Source organism: Pseudopodoces humilis, chromosome 2 (assembly GCF_049639895.1).
Source record: "Pseudopodoces humilis isolate 2021_Gansu_Grassland_sample_001 chromosome 2, ASM4963989v1, whole genome shotgun sequence".
NCBI lineage: Eukaryota > Metazoa > Chordata > Aves > Passeriformes > Paridae > Pseudopodoces > Pseudopodoces humilis.
The window spans coordinates 61430506-61450990 of NC_142201.1; the positions used below are offsets into that span (position 1 = coordinate 61430506).

The 20485-nt window shown below is 40.7% G+C and overlaps 2 protein-coding genes across 3 annotated transcripts; one reads left to right on the forward strand and one right to left on the reverse strand.

The window, feature by feature from the left end:
- Positions 1–5150: 5150 nt before the first annotated feature.
- On the forward strand, positions 5151–8320 carry NUDT15 (nudix hydrolase 15). 2 transcript variants are annotated; one of them, XM_088052274.1, is made up of 4 exons: positions 5151–5616; positions 5721–5911; positions 6458–6535; positions 7956–8320. In XM_088052274.1, the coding sequence occupies exons 1-4, from the start codon at positions 5462–5464 to the stop codon at positions 7973–7975; spliced, it is 444 nt and encodes a 147-aa protein (XP_087908400.1). In that variant the 5' UTR covers positions 5151–5461; the 3' UTR covers positions 7976–8320. The 2 variants fall into 2 exon arrangements, with proteins under 2 accessions (XP_087908400.1, XP_005516419.2); XM_005516362.3 differs by lacking the exon at positions 7956–8320 and having other exon boundaries at positions 5409–5616; positions 6458–6686.
- Positions 8321–10358: 2038 nt separating this feature from the next.
- Positions 10359–18444, reverse strand: MED4 (mediator complex subunit 4). Its single transcript, XM_014260367.2, has 7 exons — positions 18331–18444; positions 16094–16160; positions 15572–15742; positions 15143–15200; positions 14090–14176; positions 13186–13317; positions 10359–11125 (listed from the first exon to the last, which is right to left on the reverse strand). Exons 1-7 carry the CDS (start codon positions 18441–18443, stop codon positions 10953–10955), a joined length of 801 nt encoding a protein of 266 aa, XP_014115842.2. The 5' UTR covers position 18444; the 3' UTR covers positions 10359–10952.
- Positions 18445–20485: the final 2041 nt, after the last annotated feature.

A 20485-nucleotide genomic window follows, 5' to 3' on the forward strand; every position in this document is an offset into this window, starting at 1 on the left:
GAATATTGAAGGATTTCTAGAAAGATTGAGGCAGCTGCTGCCATTATCTATAGTCTGATACACAGTTGTATGGAGAACTTTAATTATCTGAATGTTTTATTGTCTGATTTCCTCTTGACTGTGAAAACTCATCTAACTGGGATGGACTATAAAAATGCCTGGATTTCTGTCTGATCACCAGTGCCACCGCCTGGCTCTAACTGTCAGCACAGGGTGGTTGCAAGCCCAATTCAAAACCTTAAAAACAATAGTTCTTGGAAATGACACATTCTCCTTTTCTTTTCTTTGTTAGACACCCCAGAAAAGATAACACTCTTGGCTACAAACAGACAAATTCCTAGTGAGTCCAATATATACTCACTCCTAGTGAGTCCTCAGGTTTGTATAGGCTGAACCTCATTCAATATCTCACCTACAGTTGCAGATACTGTATGAGAAATGCACTGTAGGATTCCAGAAGTTATCCAGAGGTTTTGCCTAATCTCCAGAAGTAGATCCCATCCTGTACAAAGTTTAAAATTGGGAGATTTCTCACTGAAGTCAGAATAATATTTTTAACACAGGATCGAGGCCCTCTCTGAAAGGCTGTATTTAAAACTATAAAGAAGCAGGGAAAGGTACATTATAAATGAGATAGAAGCAGTCAAGAAGTTTTAGCAGACAAGCAGGACAAATAAAGCATCCTGGAAAGTTCAGTTATTATGAATAGACATGAATTTACTTTACTATGAATTTATCACATTCATGTAGTGACAGTGGTGCAATCTGCTTTATTTCCCAGCTCTTGTAAGCTCCACTGGTTGATACTTTATTGTTGAAAAACATCAGGAGAGAGGGTCCTGTCAAGAACATCAGAGTGAGAAAGTGAAGCCTCTGCCAAGGCCATGAGTTCAGAGGGTAGGAAATTTCCAAGAAGAGATTTATCAGGGGCTTTAAAAGCATCTCAGTACCTGCGAAGAAAATCACCCTGAGCTTTCCAGAACACTTTTAGTTGAAGACAGGAGGGAAGAGCCCACTTTTTTTGGTATGGTAGATGAGTAAACAGGTTTAGCTGATGAATCAGCCAGGGTCAGAGCAAAAAAACTGACTTTGAAGCAAAGTGAGAATAATCCTTCAGTGGTGTCTATGTTACTTTAACTTTCCCATCTTACAGATGGTGAATTTTCTCTGTGTCTTGTCTGCAGGAGTACCATCATAGTTGTCTCTGGACAAACTCTAGGTTGCTAAGGGGATCCTCAGGCATATCTAACAACATGAAACTATTCACTGCACCCATCTGCAATATGAACAAGTTATTCCATTTCTCCTCCCAGTCATAGAGAAAAGACAATCCAGGGTCCTTTCCTGAAGGTACTCACAGTGTGTCTCCTGCAAGGATTCTGACATCTGTCCTAGCACACAGGCATTTAATGTGTTCACTCTCAGGTCTGCATAGGTGCAGTTTTCTGCAGAAATGTATGAACATTAATCACTAATTCACCATCTCTTCCCAACCAGGGAAGGCTGGTAGGTGAAAGGCTCAATGAAAGCAAAAGGATTTGGTTTGCAAAAATGATCTTCCACATAGCTAAGCTGTGGAGCACCTTTGCCACAGATGCTGCAAACAATGAAAATTTACATGGGCTCAAGAGGAGTCTTGGTATGTTAAAGAACAGAAACAAGAGGGTTAGTAAATACACAGAAGCCACCTCTGCCTTGAGAAGTCACCAAGCCACAGATGGCTGTAGAATAGTAGTCAATAGTAGGGTTTCCTTTCATGATTTTTTGCCTAGTGTGTTCCAGACATCCATTCTGGACCTCCAGGTACTATCCTAGATGGATAAGGAACAAACACTTTAATATTCTTCTGATTCAGGGTCCCCTGGGACTGAGTACACCCAGAAGATTCATCAAAGCTGAAGCACAATCCATCTTCACCTACCTATGAGTTGCCTAAGGCCACTTAAAGTGTTAATGATAAAGCTACAAATAAAACAGAATTGTCTCAGCACCTTCACTCATTCCAGTGACTCAGTCCTGTCTGTACACAGCAAAGAAATAATTAACAAGCACACCTGCAGTACAGCTCTGATTTGTCCTATTGCTCTTGCACACACCATTATTCTTTCCATATGTAAATGTGATCAGAGGTTATTTACATTTCAACATAAAACCAACATATTTAGCCTAATTTCCGCTAATAATGCTTATGAAGCCATAACAATACAGCAAGCAATGATTTATGGTAAAAAGACAGCCATTTAATGGAAGCATGTGGTTTCATGGATATAATTCTGCTAAAACAGAAGTGAGGAAACAGTTAACAATGTTACATTTTCAGTATCAGGGTTCAGGATAACAACCAGTTGCTTGAAGTCAGAAGAAAAATCTTTCAAGTTTCAGCCAGGTTGCTGGCAGGACTTTGGTGTCATGCACTGCTGTCACATTCCATCCAGCTTCTGAATGCCAGCTTTGAAATGTAAAATATTTAATTACAATCCTTATATCTTCCAGTTAATACTTCTGCTAAGCTAATGTGAATATATTGTAAATTCCACAGCTACGGAACCATGTGTATGAAATTCTCAGAAAGATGTTTTCTGCTTGTGTAGCTACTTTTCAATAAGCTGCTGGACACTGTGTACTTTTCTAACCTGCTTTCCCTATGTGTTTCTTTTTTTATGCTATTATTCTTTTACTTTATGCTTTTCTCAAGGAACAGCTGTGTAGTCATTTAAACCTGACATAAATCTGGCCTATCTCTAACATGTTTAATCCCACCATTCTTGTTTCCAGCTGCTCTCACTGCCTCCCTCACTTATGTACCTGAGCTGTAAATTGCATCTGGGAACACAGCTTGCTGAAAAAGTAATCTCTCTCCCAGTTTGCTGAGTCAGGTTTGGCTTTGCGCAGTGTTTAATCTGATCAAACTATGTCCATTCTCCTTCCTGTGCCACCTACAGCATGCTAGAAAACAGATTAATGAAAGAAAAGGGGTCTTTTGATCCAGATCAGCTCAGACATACAGTTCATTCAATAACACTTTCAATCAATAACAGTGTTAGTAGAAGAAATGAGGGATTTGGCCTGAAAAAATAGCTGCCCCTTTTCCAGTAGTTGCTGGACACATGCTGGTTTAAATACACTGTTTTGGTTGTTTGTATCACACAAGTACTTTCTCAGATAAAATATTAATAAACAAGTTTACAATAACTTGTTTATCAATATTAGTATTTATTAATATTAATAACTATTATCAGTTGTTATTATTCAGTATATTATTGATGTTATTACTATTTGTATGTAATGTGTAATATTTATTATTAGTAACTGAAGTTATTAAATATTAGTATTTAATAATAATTATTGCTAGTAATAAATTAAATCATTATTATTTACTAATTAGTATTAATAATTAATATTTATTAATTTACTTCTAAATTAATTTTATTTGTTTACAAGTGCATATAAATCATAGTCTTGCAAGCTTTTCAACATACTGCTGTAGCAGAGGATTTTGCTACTTTCTCATTCTTGACTTATTCCCATATCTTTCTTCAGTGGATGTCTGTTCACCACCAAACTCAGAAAACCAGCCTATATTTACTTCATGATCTGAAAAACCTGGCTGCATAGGCATGTCCTAAATAAATCCTAGAATTAAAGCAATTAGAACAGATTCTGTCAATAAAATTCTTCTTTTCATACAGCATTCTTTATATTAATGATCATAAATGTAAGGTGAAAAAATTGAAACAAATCTAAACATCTATATACAACCAGATTTCAAAACTTTAACAAAAAAATAGCCATTTTAAAGTTTTGCAAAAGGGTAATACTTCACATCTTTGTTGAGGTCAAGAGGATGGTAGAGAGGAAGAGAAAATCTTAGCGTACTGACAAATATATATTGTTTGTGAAAACAGGTTTTTTATACTCTACATAATCATCTTCATATAATATTTTCATTGAATTGTATCCTGCTAATATAGTAAACAAGCATAATGACCATATGAACATTTTTTTTGTATTTAGAAATAAAACAGTAGAATGACAGGAGGTCACCCTCAAGACTTGTTACTAAATGCTGTTTGGTAAAAGGTATAGGAAAATGGTGTACATAGAAAGTAGAATATTTTCACTGTTCAGGTAAAAGACTTTGTGGTGTTTTAAAGTATTGGACCAAAATAAGTTTCATGGGTAAGGAGGAGTCTTTGATACGGCTTTTGTAAGATCACTGTCTTCTTAAAATGTAAATACAGAAGTGATATAACTCATATGTCTGGTGTTTTATCTGGAGAGTAGGATACTCCAGCTGTACTGGGGAGACAGATACAAATGAATGAGCTTGGTTTATGAAAAATCTTGTTAGCCTGGCAATTTGCCCAAGATTATATATTATTGTTATTATTGCTATAATTTACTAATGTCAGTACTTTGGGTTATGGGCTGACATCACAGTTAAGCAGCACGACCGAACACTGTCAAAGGGCAACCTTGCTTCTAGTAAACCCAGCCATTCACTCCTGACACACCCTTCATGCCAACACTGAGACCCAGCTGATGCTGTACTGAGCCACTTCAGGCAGTTAAGGCCCAGCAAACTGATCCCACAAAGCGTGATTAAGCTTCAGCCAATTTGGCCCTGTGACCTTCGTAAGTAAATAAAAACTTAAAAGTAAAAAACTTAAAAGTAAGTAAAAAATATTTTAAAACCTTACAAAAAAAAAAAATCCCCAAACCAACCAAACAAAAACAAACAAAAAACCAAAACCAATTCGAAAGGTCTAAAAATAAAAAACGTCTTTCTCTGTTGTGGTCAATAGGCTGAAGAAGAGGAAAATCTGATAAACTTTAGAGTTGTTTATAAAGAAAATTAAAGCTTGTATTGTGTATTCTACATATCTCTGTAATTTATAAAAATGTGAGAATGAAGGTAAATATTTGCCAGCAGAAACTTTTATTTCTTCATTATCAGTCAGGAACTGATATTCTGCTTGTGGAGCTCTGATCAGCTAGCTTTGTAGCTTCCTTTTGAAATAATTCCAACGTGACACTTCAGAGTCAAACTCTTCACAGACCAGAAACAGTGGGCTAACCAAAGAAGGGACACTTTTTTAATTCTGAACAAATCTGCAGTCAGAGACCGACTGGCTCCCTGAGCTTCAAAACCCGATTCGTATCTTACTTGCTTTCAGCTGCCCCTCCTTTGCACAAACGCCTTTTCTATTCCCGGTGACCTCACAAGGCCCTGCGCACGCAGAGGCAAAGAAACCCCAGGCAAAGGGCAGGACAGGGCACCTCTCTCCTCTCGAGCCTGCCTTGGAACATCTCCACCTTCCTCACCACCGACGTCACCACCTGGCGCATCTCGCACGCCGGCCAAGGGCCTCCCAAAACCCGGGATCCTAAACCCTGATTGGCGCCTCCGCCCCCTCCCGCCCGCGGCGGGACGGAACCTCGCCGAGCGCCCGGCGCTGCCATGGGCGAGGAGGCGGCTGGGCCCCGGCGGCCCGGGGTGGGCGTGGGGGTGGTGGTCACCAGCGCCGCGCACCCCAACTGCGTCCTCCTGGGCAAGCGGAAAGGCGCGCTGGGCGCCGGCACCTACCAGCTCCCCGGAGGCCACCTGGAGTTCGGGTAGGAGCCCCGCGCCCTCCGTCCCGCCCTGCCCTTCCCTTGCCCCGCCGTGCCCTGAGGCGGCCGTGCCTTCCCCTGCCTTTCCTTGCCCTGCCCGCCCGCAGGGAGAGCCTGGCGGAGTGCGCGGCGCGGGAGACGCTGGAGGAGGCGGCGCTGCGGCTGCGCCACGTGCGGTTCGCGTCGGCCGTGAACGCGGTGTGCGAGTCCCAGCGCTACCACTATGTCACCGTGCTCATGAAGGGAGAGGCCGAGCCGGGCGCCGAGCCGCGCAACCAGGAGCCCGACAAGAACGAGAGTGAGTAGTCATCCAGTTCCAAGCCCCGTGCCACGGGCAGGGACACCTCTCACTAGATCAGGTGGTTCCGAGCTCCATCCAGCCTGGCCCGGAACACTCCCAGGGATGGGACATCCACAGCTTCTCTGGGAAACAAAAAAGCTGCTCAGGCAAAATGACTCTGTGCAACAGAAAACTTGTTTTTGTATTGGTAGTTTCTATATGATCCATCTAGACTTGCAAAGAAAGAACTGTTGTATCACAGAAACAAAGAATATCCTGGATTGGAAGGGTCCCCCAAGCATCATTAAATCCCATTCCTGGCCCTGCACGGGACAGCCCCAGCAATCCCACATTGTACCTGTGGTTGTCCAAACACTGCTTAAGCTGTCAGGCTGCACTATGGAGTCTATTCCAGTGCCCCACCAACTTTTCCTAACATCCAGCCTAAACCTCCCCTCTCACAGATTCGTGCTGTTTTCTTTGATGCCATCTTAACTCTATACTGATTTTTCTTCCTTTTTTTTTTTTTTTTAATTTTTTATTTTTTATTTTTTTTCCCTACAGGCTGGGAATGGGTGAAATGGGATGAATTTCCTCCAGCAGATCAACTGTTCTGGGCCTTACGCTGTTTAAAAGAGCAAGGTTATAACCCCTTTACAGAAGAACTCGATCATCTAAAGGGGTACACGGGAAGTCACCAATTAGAGTAAAAAAAAATTGTATGTTATGTCACAAATTAAAGGGCAGACCTGCTTTTTTTTGGTGTAGAAGTAAAAAAGATATAAAGTGCTCACCCTGCCCATGTGAAAATATTGTTTTCCAAAGAACATGCCAACTGTTTCAGTGCTTTTCCCATATTTCACACAACAGTTTTCTCTCGTTCCAGACCCATTTCTAGATTTAGTAGTTAACAATTAACATTTGCTTTTACAGAAAACTGAGTGTTTTATCTAGTTAATATAAATATTGATGAACAGCCATTTGGAAGTCAGCACTAGCCAGGGAAGCTTACTCACTTAAAAGCAGTTGCAGCAAAACTTACTTGTTTAAACCTGCTTTCCTGTAATTATTGGACCAATTTTAAAACTTAGCTTTGTCTCTTAGCTTCAGTTATGAAAAACAAAAGTTATATTTAATAGACAATGCCTTTTTTTCCTGCAGTCAGCAGTATACACTTGAAAATCAAAAGACTTATAAATGTGAAGACTGTTATGACACATTGCAGGGAATGAAAATTCCCTGACCCTTCCTGCCAGTTGCTTCCATAGCAGAGTTCTGTTTAGATCCTCAGTTACATTGAATTTATCTGCAGAAATGCCTCAGGTCTCTGCAATTGATCTGAATTTGTTACCAAATTCTTGGAATGGAGAGATGCCTACTCCATTAGGCCGACACAAATTTAATTTATAGGTGTAGCTCCATTGCAGAAATCCTACTTTGTGGCCAAAGAGTTGTCAGTTTCAAACAGCACAGATGGGTGTAGTTCCCTATGGCTGACTATTGAAATTTGGTAAAATAGGAATTTTCAGTTCGACCAATTAAATGACTGAGCTGTTAGTGAATGAAATTACAGTACCCAATAGCACATACAAAACCAAGGAGTTAATATTTTTAATTTTTCTAGAATCTGCAACCAATTTTGATTATTTTCCAGCTGTTGTCACCAAGAAATCAGCAATTAATTTTAGGATGTAACTTTTAAAGAAATCGCTAATTGGCTCATTTTTTTCTTGTCAGACTTCTTTTATAGCACATCTCTTGTCTATTTCCTTTAGATATACTAATTGTACAAAAATGTTGTAAGATATCTTTAATTTATTTTGAATAAAACACAGGCATAATACTGAGAGATTAAAATCACCTGAAATTATGAATTGACTTCTCAGTTCTTAAAATAAATCAGCTTGAGGAGTTTAAAGCTCTTCCTTACTTTGTACATTCATTTTTTTAAATGGAGATGGCTCTTGCTGAGAAACAGAATGATGAGGCATAAGGATGCTACTGCCCCTGGCACCCTTCCTGCTTAGAGTTTGAAGTATTAATTATGTGCAACTTCCCTTAGGACAGACACCCGTTCTCTGAGTGAAGAAAGAAGTAGTGTTGCACAGCAGTCTTGAAATGGGAAATATCACCAAAAATTCCACTGCTACTGTTCCTTTGAAAAAAGCCTATTTTTCTATTCAAAAGCGGAGATTTGCTTCCTGAAAGCAACCTTATGTACACTGAAAATTATTCCATTCAGCTGTCAACAAAGAAGCTGTAGGAAGAGCTGACAGATGTCCTGCCCATCTGTCACAAAGAATAATGAAGAAAAAAAATTTTAATTAATTAGTACAATTTTAAATTTTAGAAAACATCTAAGTCCTGATGAGAGAACAGGGACCGCTGTAAAATGGTCTGTCATGCAATAAATACTTTCTTGGCATATTTTGTTAATGGTTATATTCAGTCTATCTCTTGTAAATACACAAGTAGACGCTGAAATGAGGACACAAACAGTATCTCCGTATGTCAGCATTTTTGTATCCTTTCTAAATCGACCGATTAAAAGACTACAGTGCAGCAACCAGCTGTCAGCAATCCCCAACTTAAATAACTTTGTTTGTATGTATCACACAGTTCTATTTCCCACCCTTCCAGAAAATGTGGTTCTCAGCTGATTTTAGCTGCCAAGACTCAATCCTTTCAACTAAGTCTTTACTTTGATTTTTGGTACTTCTGCCAAATGGGAAAATCTATTGTGTACATATCTAAGCCACTGCATAACAGAACACTTGGTTACCATGGTTCACTAAACTGCTTCTAACTGAGAGAACTCACCTAAAATGGCATTATAGTTAGTCAGCATTGAGGAACATACTCCTGAACTGTACACAGTTTGGAGCACTGATGCAAGGAAAGTGATTAGGATGCATCTAATACCTAAAGTTTGATTTTATGCTAAGTGAACAGTGGGCAGAGCTACTGCCTTACCTATTTCTTAGATGTAATACACTGGTCCCATTTAATCCTTTAATAGAGTATCTAACAAGAAAACTAACAGAAAAATAAGTGGTCATTGTTTCAGTGCCCTCTTATGTCTGGAAACAATCACCCACCTACACAATATTTCAGCTGGTGAATTACATGATACAGCCATAGAAGAGTTTTGGGTAGACTGTAACACTACACTTCCCATGAATATTAATTATGTATTTTTGTATTTTGTTTCAACCATGTCCTTGTAAGTTAGAAGATAAAAGAGACTGGTAAACTTTGTCTGTGTGATGTGTTTAGAGAGGGCCATTTAGAAAGAAAATACCAATCCCATTATAAAAAGCATTAAGAAACTCCATTTTGCAATATTGTGTACAATTCTGATCACACATGTCTTAAGACAAAAACTAATGTGAGCTAGAAAAAGGGTAGGCAAGGTTAACTAGGATGACTGAGACAGGGCACATTTATTGGGATTAATGTGAGTTAAAGACATTGGAGATAAGCACCCAGGAGGAAACCATGATATTGAATAAAAGTTACAATATGTATGTAGATTAATAACTTTAGACTCTGAAAGAGGAGACAGTTTAATAACTCTGAAAATACTTCTAAAAGAAACAGCTGAGACAAAACCAAATTCCCCACTTCTCTGAAATCAAAACCCACTGCCCCATGTTATGTGAATGAATGTGACTGAAGTCCTTCTCCCTTCTACATCCTTATGGAAATCTTTGTACATATCAGTCACAGGTGGCAGCATTACTGGCAGCAATGTTTGAAAGATTACTTGAGCAAAGGAGGAATTACCTGATTAATCAGATTCTTCCTGTGAGGAATCTACAAAATGGAAAAAGGAAGAGAATTGTGATCTGTGCTGCAGGACAGAAACCTGTAACTGCCAAGAGCAACAGTTCACAAGAGTTTTGAAATTTTATCAGAGGATTATGTAAGAGAAAAGCAGCTGTCATAAAATGAGTCCTTAAGCAAAACAGGAGAGGAAAGCCAAGGGAAGTGCCTTTGGAAAGACAAAATAAAATTGCAGCTGATGCAGGAAATGCAACTGCCAAAGTAAACAAATTAGAAGGTTCAAAGGATTGAAAAAATTATAGATGACAAGAACAAAAAAATCCTTGAGCACTTTGATCTGAAAGGAGCTAAACCTGCAGTATGCCCCAAAGTGTCACCTCCAGGGTCCCAGGACACTTAACCAAATATTTGGGGCAGTCGTGTGGGTGGGCACTCGCTGCCTTGGAGTCTGCCCAGCACTGTGTGTACCTGGAAGGGCTCACCTGTAAAGGAAGGACAGGCTTTCCACTTCTGACTCCTCCTCAGCTGCTTCTAATGCTTACAGGGCATTTTGCATAGGGGAAAATGGAGTACAAACTTCTGAAATGCAATCAGAATTCAACCACATACTGGGATAAAATGTGCTGAGTACTGAAGTTACATGGCAAGTCATCTAAGATTCAAGTTTGAAAAATTGAAGTTAGATCAAAGCTGAGTTTATTTATGACAAATCATTCATAATATATTACAATAATTACAAACTCTTTTATTACACCTTATTGCCATATTTTTGTTCTTGATACACAGATGACCAAGAACATGGATTTAGGCAGTAACAAAAAAAGATACTAAAATTACAAACTTCATGTTTCATTTCTGTGGCATAGAAAAGGCTATCATCAAAGAGTAAAGTTACTAACAAACATACAAGGGGATTCCCCTTACACCTTTTTTTCCCAGGAACTTATGTCATCTAATGTATAGTAAATACATGTATATAAATATATATTTACACATCTCTTGCAAACATACATTTACACAATCACTGAAAATCTGACATCTCTCCCCCAGCAGACAGCTCCCAGACATTTCTCCCAGCTCGTAGAACATCTAATAGGAAAAAAACCAAGGCTACAGTCCATGGTTTTAAATTAGTCACCCTATCTCTGAGCCAGCTGTTATCTTCTCCCTACACAGGGCTGCTGGTGTAACAAAAGGATATTGCAGTTTGTGACAAACATCATCTAACCTACCTTCGCCACAGGAAAGGTCTACTAGGGATACCCCCTTGTACCTAGTCTGAGTCACTGCTGCTGCTTGAGGAGTCTGTTGACATAACTTCTACATCATCTTCATTCTCTTTATTGTGTCCTGGAGGCTCCAGCATGAAGTCATTACTATGATTAGGAGGTAGCATGTTCATTGACATATCACTTGACTGCCAAGGATACTGAGGAGCAAGCACATCTGGAAAAAAAGAGACATAATCAAGAAAACTTTCAATTTTGTATAGTGATAAATTCAACAAGACAGCTCAACCAGAACTTCAAATCAAAACAAATCTTGAAATCCTTTCTGAATTTTGGACAGATTAAACCCTCCAGTAACAGCTAGAAAACATCTCCTGATGGAGCAATTCTGTAACAGTAAAAGTCTGCTCTACCAGAGTGGCCCATTTATGTAGGTGGCTCTTGATAACTCATATGCTCAATACAAAGCTTTGCATCTTCAAAGCAGAGTTTAAACTGATTCAGCATTCACAACTACTGCGATTAATGAAAATTATCACAGTCTGTCAGTGTGCAAAAATAGATTAAAACATTAAAAAAAATCAGGCAGGCCATAAAAACTTCAGAGAAAAAGACTTTATCCAAACATACCTGAAAAGCCTTTATCTGAATGAGCTCAGAATGGAAGCCGGTGTTTTACATTCTGTGGCCATGCTTCAGTGCTAGATCCAGCCTGCTATTAAACCAGGCTAAATGTGTGTGCTAACTAGCCTCAAAGTTTGCAGGCTACCAAGCAGTCCAGCAACTGGTCTGCACATTCACTAAGAACTCAGTAACTGGACATCTCTGTAGGACTCTCCAAAAGAACTACATCCCATAATTAGCATTCTCAGGACATGCCTCCATGCACCAACAGATTCAGCATCCCTACACAAAACACTCAGGCAGCTTCAACTTTCTTGTAAATCAGTGTTTCCCCCTAACCTTGACACTCTAGTTATGAGGGTTCAACCTGACAGAGGAGCCCAAGACTCAATTAAGAGCTTTACTGGAGGAGTTTAAATTCCACATTTTCCAGCTTCTCATGGAAAATTCCTGAAATTCCTGAAAATTCCTTTCAGTTCTTATAGAGACAGCACTCAAAAGTTAATGGATCAAGTCTGCATCCTCTAAGGCAAAGCAGCCAGCCAGAATGGGCTTTACCAAAACACCCAGAAATAAATGCTCAAACTCCATTAGGAAGTCACAACCTTAGCATTTCCTCTGACCATATTTCAAAAGAACAGAGAAGATACTTGGGGCAATCCTCGGCGTTTTCCTGGTGGGTTGCTATGGGCAGATGTTAGGGTCTTACTCCCATTCAGCTCACTGACCCATTTTATCCAAGGCCAGAGATTTACAAAGTGAAATCATGCAGGATTTCAAATCACTTCTTAAGAGGTGACAACAGGATTAGACAGGTGATTGGAAACACAAAATCCAAATTTACTATTTCTTCAATAGACTTGCAAGAGGGGTTTTTTTAACAAATTCAACATGATTTTTAAAAACAAGCTTTCCATAACGCCTGATAGTGGCTTAATAGATACGTAAGAATTGTTACAGATCTCCTATGAAGCCAAACTAAGACTTTTTCCACCCTTCAGTCTAACAATGGTAAATCAATGCTGCACAGGTACAGAGCAACAGAACTCTTGATTCAATTACTGTAATTTATTACTGAATTCAATTTTTGATGAAGGAATGAATCCTACTGAAGTCAATGGAAGCACCCATTTCACAAAGCAATTAAGGGATTGAAGCTTGATTCCGACACTCAAATGTATTATCTAGCAGTTGTCCGCTGCCACGTCTTTTAAATCCAGAACTTCTAAGCACAGACTCAAAGAAAGGTAGGGAATGACAATAAACCACCTTTCTTCCAAATACATCTTTCACAATTCCATGCTTTGTCATCACCACTAAGCAAATGCTGCTCTGAAAGGACTTCTTTCTAATATGTCTGGAAATCACTTAATTATTTATTTAGAATATACAAAGGTTATTTTACACCTTTATTTATATATATAAGGGGGTTTTTTGTACTGACTTAGCTGTAGTGTCTGCAGTTTAGCATGAAATAAAAAAAATTATGCAATTTCTAATTACCTTTCTTTACTAGGTCTTCACTGCTAGGGAACAACATTAACCACAATTTTCATTGCTTTACCTCTGATTTGCCTTTGCTAGGGGAAATGTGTAACAGCTGTGAATCTATAAGCAGTAAAGAAAAACTAAACAAAAGTGAGTTTCACTTACCTGGCAGTCTGCCTGCTGCAAGTGCGTCCCCTGGTAAGTGTCCATTGACTCCATTGGTGGATGGGTTGTTCATCTGACCCAAGAGACCACTTCTCATTTCCAGATCTGTAGGATATGGCCTACGCGGGTCCCCTTTAAGAAAAAAAAAGAATGCTTTGAAATATTTAACTTGTCTTGCAGACACTAGCTTTGGCTTCAGAGCCTAGTTTAATGACCAAAAAACCCCATACTCCAGGATGCCTGGATGAGCAATGAGCATCACACATGTTTTATTAAAATCCAAGTCTATCTTTCACTTAGACTTTCATTGTTCATTCAAACTTGGCAGAAAAAAGCATATTAAAAAACAGCCAAGCAACCCAAAGCAACTAAAACAAAAAAAAAAGTTTTTGTTTATACCTTTGCTCTCCCTGCTACTTCACAGCTAAACAGCAAGGACAGGAATTGGATCAAACACCTTTTCATTTTGGAGAAAGAGGGTAGTACCCAAAATTGAAACATGTCATAGTAAGAGTTCTGCTTCTGACTCCACTGTTTACGAATATTCTCTGAAAGAATATTTTAAGGGGCAAGAGGGAACACAACCAAACACAGAGAAAAGCCTTTAACATACTTGGCTTTGACTTTTAATCAAGGTAAACATTCAGGGGCAAAAGGCAAACAAAGGAGAACAGAGGAGGCCAGTCTGTTAATAAAAGCAGACAGTGTCATAACCTTTTGGAGATGTATGTGAAGTTCATAGGACTTCGGATATCCATTCTTACTGTAATATTAGATATAGCAGCTGAAAACAATGTTACTCTAATAAACCCCAGTGGTTATTGCCATATATAAACATTGTATGACCAGGTATTAACCATGATTTATTATGAAAAAAATCTACTGTCATAAACACAATAGTTACCTGGTACCCATGTCAGAGGGGCACACACAGCATTGCTAGCACTGATCCTATGGGCATATTTAATTATTTCTTCAGAGGAAATGGCACCTGGAAGAATGGAAAAAAATGTTGCTGCATTCTCAAGAGATTGTGTCATTTAATTACTTCAGAGTACTGACCACCAATATCTAAAAGACTGGGAATGTGATTTTGCCAAACATTAAGAGCCTGGTTCAGAGCAATGACTGTTTAGAAGATTCTCAGAATATGCAAAGATGAGCATTCCAGTGAACTGATTTAACGCACACACGAGTGCAAAACACATTTAATATCAATGGTTCTCCAACCTTGTGAAAAACACAGTCTCTTAAACAAGTGTACTTGACAAGCACAAAAAAAATTTGTAATTCAGCTCCTGCTTTACTACATGATTTTTTTTAGCAAAGAATTTTTTTTTTTTTGCTCTTTTAGTAATTATGTACCCAGAGGAGTCATTCCAAATATGTGCCTGTACTAGATGAATAGAAACTTTATTAAATTCCTTGATTTTCTAGGTGAAAGACACATAACAAAATGATAAAAGACACTGTAAAAAAAACAAAACAAAACAATCTGAAGAAGGTGCCTCAGTCCCCTCCCCCACAAAAAAAAAGTTAGCTTAACTTGGTAAGTGTCACAGAATGGCAGGAATCGCTACAATTACAATCTAGTATCACCAGCTAGAGTCAATCCTTCAAATACAGTGCATGTACACACAACATTCTCTTCCTTTCCTTGGCAAACCTCCAAAGGCAATTTGGTAAGGCACTTAGGGAATCAGATATACTATTATCAGTCCAAGAAGACTGCTGAGACTTTCATATTAAGGTAAGTTTGCACAAAAAAAAATAATTCAATCCTTCCTTTATTCTGAGCAAATGGTTAGTTTCATAATGAGATGAAAAATTGTTTACACACAAAGCATCTGAAATCTGTGATAGTAGAACTAAAATAATTTAAAAGGCCCAATTTGAGCTCACTAGCAACTTTGTTTAGAATTGCATTTATGCAGTATGTACAATCATGGATACTCACCTTTCCGTGCTTTTTCAATTGATTTCAGTTTTTCCTTTGCTTGATAAACAGCTGTTGCCTAGTTATAAAAAATAAAAACCCATGAAGTAAACTAAATCTTCAATGCATCTTTAATTTACAAATGTCTACATAAAGTCAGCTCTGTGAATAAACCCTATCATTTAATTGCATTTTAAAAGCGAAACTTCCATGAACATTTTCAAAACACACAGAAATAAAGTAGGTTTAGAAGAAAATTAGCATTATAAAAAAAACCTTAATACCATGATAACTATACAGTGTTTGACTACTGAGAAAAAACCCAAACCACTAAGCTCTTATGAAGTTTTAAGTATTTCAATCTTCTCAAATTAACACAACACCACTTTGCCCAAAACCACCTTTTCTACAAGAAGATGCTCAAAAGCAAACACATCATTATGAACTTACCAGTATGTGCTCTGCTTCTTTTAGCTGTTTCTGCAGCTGCTGAATATCATTATCCCGCTTTTCTACTACCTTTTCTAAAAGCTGCATTTCATGATGGATTTTTCCCTGATCAACTGCCAACTTCATTAGCTCTTGAAACTCTCCATCTCTCTGAATCAGCAGTTCCAGGATCTATTGAACAACAGTTTTGTAGAACTTTTAATTTGGCTAGAGTAACAACACTCCCTCAGTCATGCTACAAAGAAGAGCAAAGGGCATCCATAGGAGTATTTTTGTTCGAATGAAAAATGAAACAAAATTTCTTTCTGTTTACAGAAACAGCCTATGAAGCACATAAAAAATGAATAAACAACAGGAGAGCCAATAATGCCTTTGTAGCAGGGCTAAAGCCCCATCACGACCATTAGCTTGAATATAGGCAAGGACAAAGGGAGAAAGTAAGAACAAACAAAAGAATGGAAAAAAAATAGAAATAAAGCATCATGCTTACCCAAAGAAACACAATTCAGAAAGTCATCTTACCTGGCTCTCCTCTCCTGGTTGTGGAAGCTTTTGGTTTCTTGAAATTGCCAAAATTTCAATTAGTTCCCTGAAAGGAGAACTCCATTTGCACAATTTTCTAAGGCATTAGCACATCAGGTCATCCCCACATTACCAGAGTACTGGTTTCATTACAAAAGTGTTCATGGACCTGAGTATTTTCTATTTTATAGTACAATGTGGCAGTGATTTTTCAACCAAGAAAGCACTTTTTTTTCTTTGTTATTTGAGCTCATGAAGCCCTCACATATTTGAACTCAAGAAAGGTGCTAAGTTCCTGTTACACCATCAAAGACATAAGCAGAAGCTCAGAGAAGAAACAGCATAATGAAATGCACTCATACCTTTCTTCTACTGCCTTTGTTTGTTTCAAGAGGGTCTTCGCTGTTTTCTCTACTTTTCTCCATTTTTTCTCCAATATATTTGTAGTTTAGAGCAATTAAATCTACACTTTCAAATACCAACAGAGTCTCTTATGGAACTACTTTTACAACAAGTATTTATACAATGCTATATTAGCTGTGCATCAAGCACACAAAATCATTTAAAAGAAACCCTGGTAATATTCTGGTGCTATGCTAAAAGTGCTTCTCAAACAGACCTCTTGATCACTCTTCCAGATATCCAGATACTCTGCCACTGTTCTGAAAATCCAGCAAAATCTCTGGGCACCACTATGCAAAAAAGGCACTTTCTGTAAATTCAGCAGTTATTTGGCTTCAAAGGCTATGAATGGCAGTTCAACCCTATGCACAAGTAACTGTCTATCTGGAGACACTGTCCTTAAAAGTAATGATTCTTTGCTTGGTCCAGTGTAAGCAGCTCCATGGGGTGTCTGAGTAATACAGCAGTGGGACCAGAAATGTCTAAAAAAAACTCCAGTAAGCTCTGATCTTGGTCTATGTCTCTTGGTCACTCCTGAACACTACCATGATTTAAAACAATTAGAGAATAAAGAAACTTGTCATTGCTACTAAAGCTTCATTCTACTGAATGAACAACACTGAGCGATAGCAAATAAAATCCATTTTAAGTAGGTCAGCTACCACCATCAAGGATGATGTCATGGAGTGCTGTAATTCTACTCTGCATCAGCCAGATAATGCACAGATGTAGATCTAAAACTACAGAAAGGCTACAGATCAGACATTTGTCTTAATTTTTGCCCCTACCACCAAACCAGTATTGTGACTGAGAAAGGCCTAGCCCCAGGGTGCTGCAACACTTTGCTGATCAACAGGAAGATTCATGAAAAGCTGCTGAGCGTTGCTCTGGGTTCATTGAGTTAGAATGCTAGTTCCTGCATCAAAAAAGAAAAGCTATTTAGATAAAGAACAAGTTTGTTTTCGTTTTTCCATAAACAGGTGTTCTCCAGCAACCCTTATGTCACAATAAAACTGAGACTGAGGATAAAACTTAAACAGAAGAGCAACTCACCAATAGCTTATACTGCTTCTGGTAATCATTGAGTGAGCAAGCCACATGGATAGCACGGATTATTCCCTATGAAAATGCTTTCCTAAGCTCCTGCTCTCCCTGAGGTGTGGAAAATAATTAGGAACTCTCTGAACTTCACTGCCAGCTGTGCCTCCACGACATGATTGACAACTTGGATGGGGATTACCAGCCAGGACTCAAGACCGTGGACTAAGTATCTGAGCATTTCTATCACTCTGAAGATGAGCTCTGCAGCCTACTTAGAATGAATGTGGCACTAATACAGGCAATACCAGAACAGCTTATGTCATACCATCTACGTATTTCTGACTTAAACATAATTTTTAGTGACTAATAAAATGCCTAAAATCGGCGTGCGAGTGTGCACTTCACAGGAAACACAGGTGTCAACACAGTGCGAAAGGGAAGTGGGAGAAAAAGGAAGCGCTCCTTTTCTCTGCGGACGGGGAGCGAAGCACGACCGATGCTTTCCCACTGGGACGAGCTCCGGGAAGCATTGCGCAGGGCCGGGCCGGGCCGAACCCCGGCGCAGCACCAGCCCCTCTGGCCTGAGGACGGCGAGAGAGCAGGAAGACGCGTACCCGAGCCGGGTCGGGCCAGCGGTCCAGTCGGGCCGGGCACCTCCCATCCCAACCTCAGGGGCTCCCGCTCCTCCCGCCGCCCCCGCCGGAGGCTCCGCGCACGCACCGCGCCGGGAGCCCTCACCCCGCCCCCGGTACCCCGCCGCCACCCGGGGCGCACGGGGCGGCCGAGCGCGGTACCTGGCCAAGAGCTCGAGATCCTCCAGCGCCGCCAGCAGCCGGTCCCGGGTGCTGCTCCCCTCCCCGCCTCCCCCGGTTGACCCGGCCCCGGCTCCTGCCGCCGCCGCCGCCATCGCGATCCGGGCGCGGACCCGAGCGGGACCCGCCCCCCGCGAGGCGCGGGCAGGCGCGCGGCAGCGCCCCCGGCGGCGGAGGGGCGAGCGGCAGCCGCGGGGCGGCGCGCGCATGCGCGGGGCGGAGGGGCGGATCCTTTCCGGGAAGGCGGCGGCGCCCGGCGGGGCGCGGCCCAGGGGACCGAGGGTGTGAGGGAAAGGAGAGGGCAGGTGCGCCTCTGTCAGCGCCCCGTCTTGAGACGGGGTTGCTGAGCGAGGATCTGCGCTTGTTGCTCTTTGGATCACAGGATCGTTGAGGTTGGAAAAGGTCATGGAGTCTGAAAAGCACCATGTCAACTAGACCAGGGCACTAAGGGCCACGTCCAGACTTGCCTTAAGCACCTCCAGGGATGGTGACTCCACCACCTTCTTGGGCAGTCTATTCCAGTGTTTAACCACCCTTTCTGTGAAAAAAATCTTCCTGATGTGCAACTTAAAGCTCGCCTGGTGCAGCTGAAGTCTGACCTCTTGTCTCCTATTGGTAGTCATCGGGGAGAAGAGGTCAGCCCCCACCTGGTTAAAACCATTACAAGTGGGATGCATTTGTGCAGTGCTCGGGTCTCCACAAGGAGCCTCCAGATGGCACTGATGTGGAAAACGGAGTAACTCTTCTGGGTTTTAAAAAAGTTTAATAGACCCCAGCACTGGACTTTTGTTTCTTATTCCCTATTGAACTTTTTTTTAATCCTGGAGAGTTACTCTATTTTCCACACTGATGTATGCTAGAGACAGAAAACATGCTGCGGGTGAAGTATGTGCAGCTGAATTATATCTTCAAGGGTTGAAGGTCTTGAAAACTCAATTTTTGAGAGTCTTGGTGTTCAAAAATTCCTCAGGTGCCTTTGATCAGATGGAGGATGAAGTCACAGAATGGGTCAGGCTGGGACCACAGAGGGTCATCTGGTCCAACCACCCTGCTCAAGCAGAGATGTCCTAGAGCACACTGCACAGGATTGCATCCAGAGGGTTCTTGGTGTCTCCAGTGAGGGAGACTCCACAACCTCTCTAGGCAATCTGTTCTAGCACATGGTCACCCACACAGGGAAGAAGTTCTTCCTCATGTTCAGGTGGAGCTTCCTGTGCATCACTTTCTGCCCATTGCCTCTTATCCTATTGCTTGACACCACTGAGAAGCACCAGGCTCCATCCTCTGACACCTCCCCTTTAGACATTTATATGTGGTGTTTTACTGACAACTGAAGAAGGTTAAGTGCCTGATACTGAAAGCATAACAAAAACCTGAGCTTTAAATCAGACCAAGACTAGGGTTTTACCTGGGCTGGCTGTCCTATACATGGCCAGAGGAAACACTGACCTCCTGACACTGCCTGGGCAGACCTATGTGTCCATGAAGGCTGAAGGCAGCTTGGTGTCCATCACAGACTTCTCTACATGCAATGGTCAGGGCAGGTAATAGGCACAAATCCTGCCCCCAACCCTGCCAGCTGTTGAGTTATAATTAAAAAGTACTGCTGCGTTGAGGTTTTTTTTTTACTGCTGTTCTATATGGGCTGGTGGAACCGGCCTCTCCTTCTGGGTGGAGTCACAGTGAGGCCAGTGGAATTTTTTGTATTCATGAAAGTTTCAGTAATGTGAAAAGACCCTGAGAGGCCAGGGGGGAGGGAAGATGGGGGAGTACAGAATGAGAGCTAATCTGGGGCCACGGTTTATTAACCAGGGCAAGCACTGCCACAGAACAACAGGGAGCCCCAGACCCTGTGTCCTTCTGCTGTCAGCAGGCAGCTGCCAGTAAACAGCGATTTTCTTCTCCTCTGATTAGAGAAAGGCCTACAGGAGCAATAGCGTCCCTGACTGCTCTGGTATTTACTCTGATTATCTGTTACCTTCTGCAATAAATATGTTCCTGAGAAATTTACATTTATTTAAAGAAGAAAAAAAGGCAAGAAACTCGTTAGTCAGTAATTCTTTGAATTGTGATTTAAATAAGCAATTCAACATTATGAGATTTGTGATAAAGCAATGAGATTTGGCAACTCTGAGAA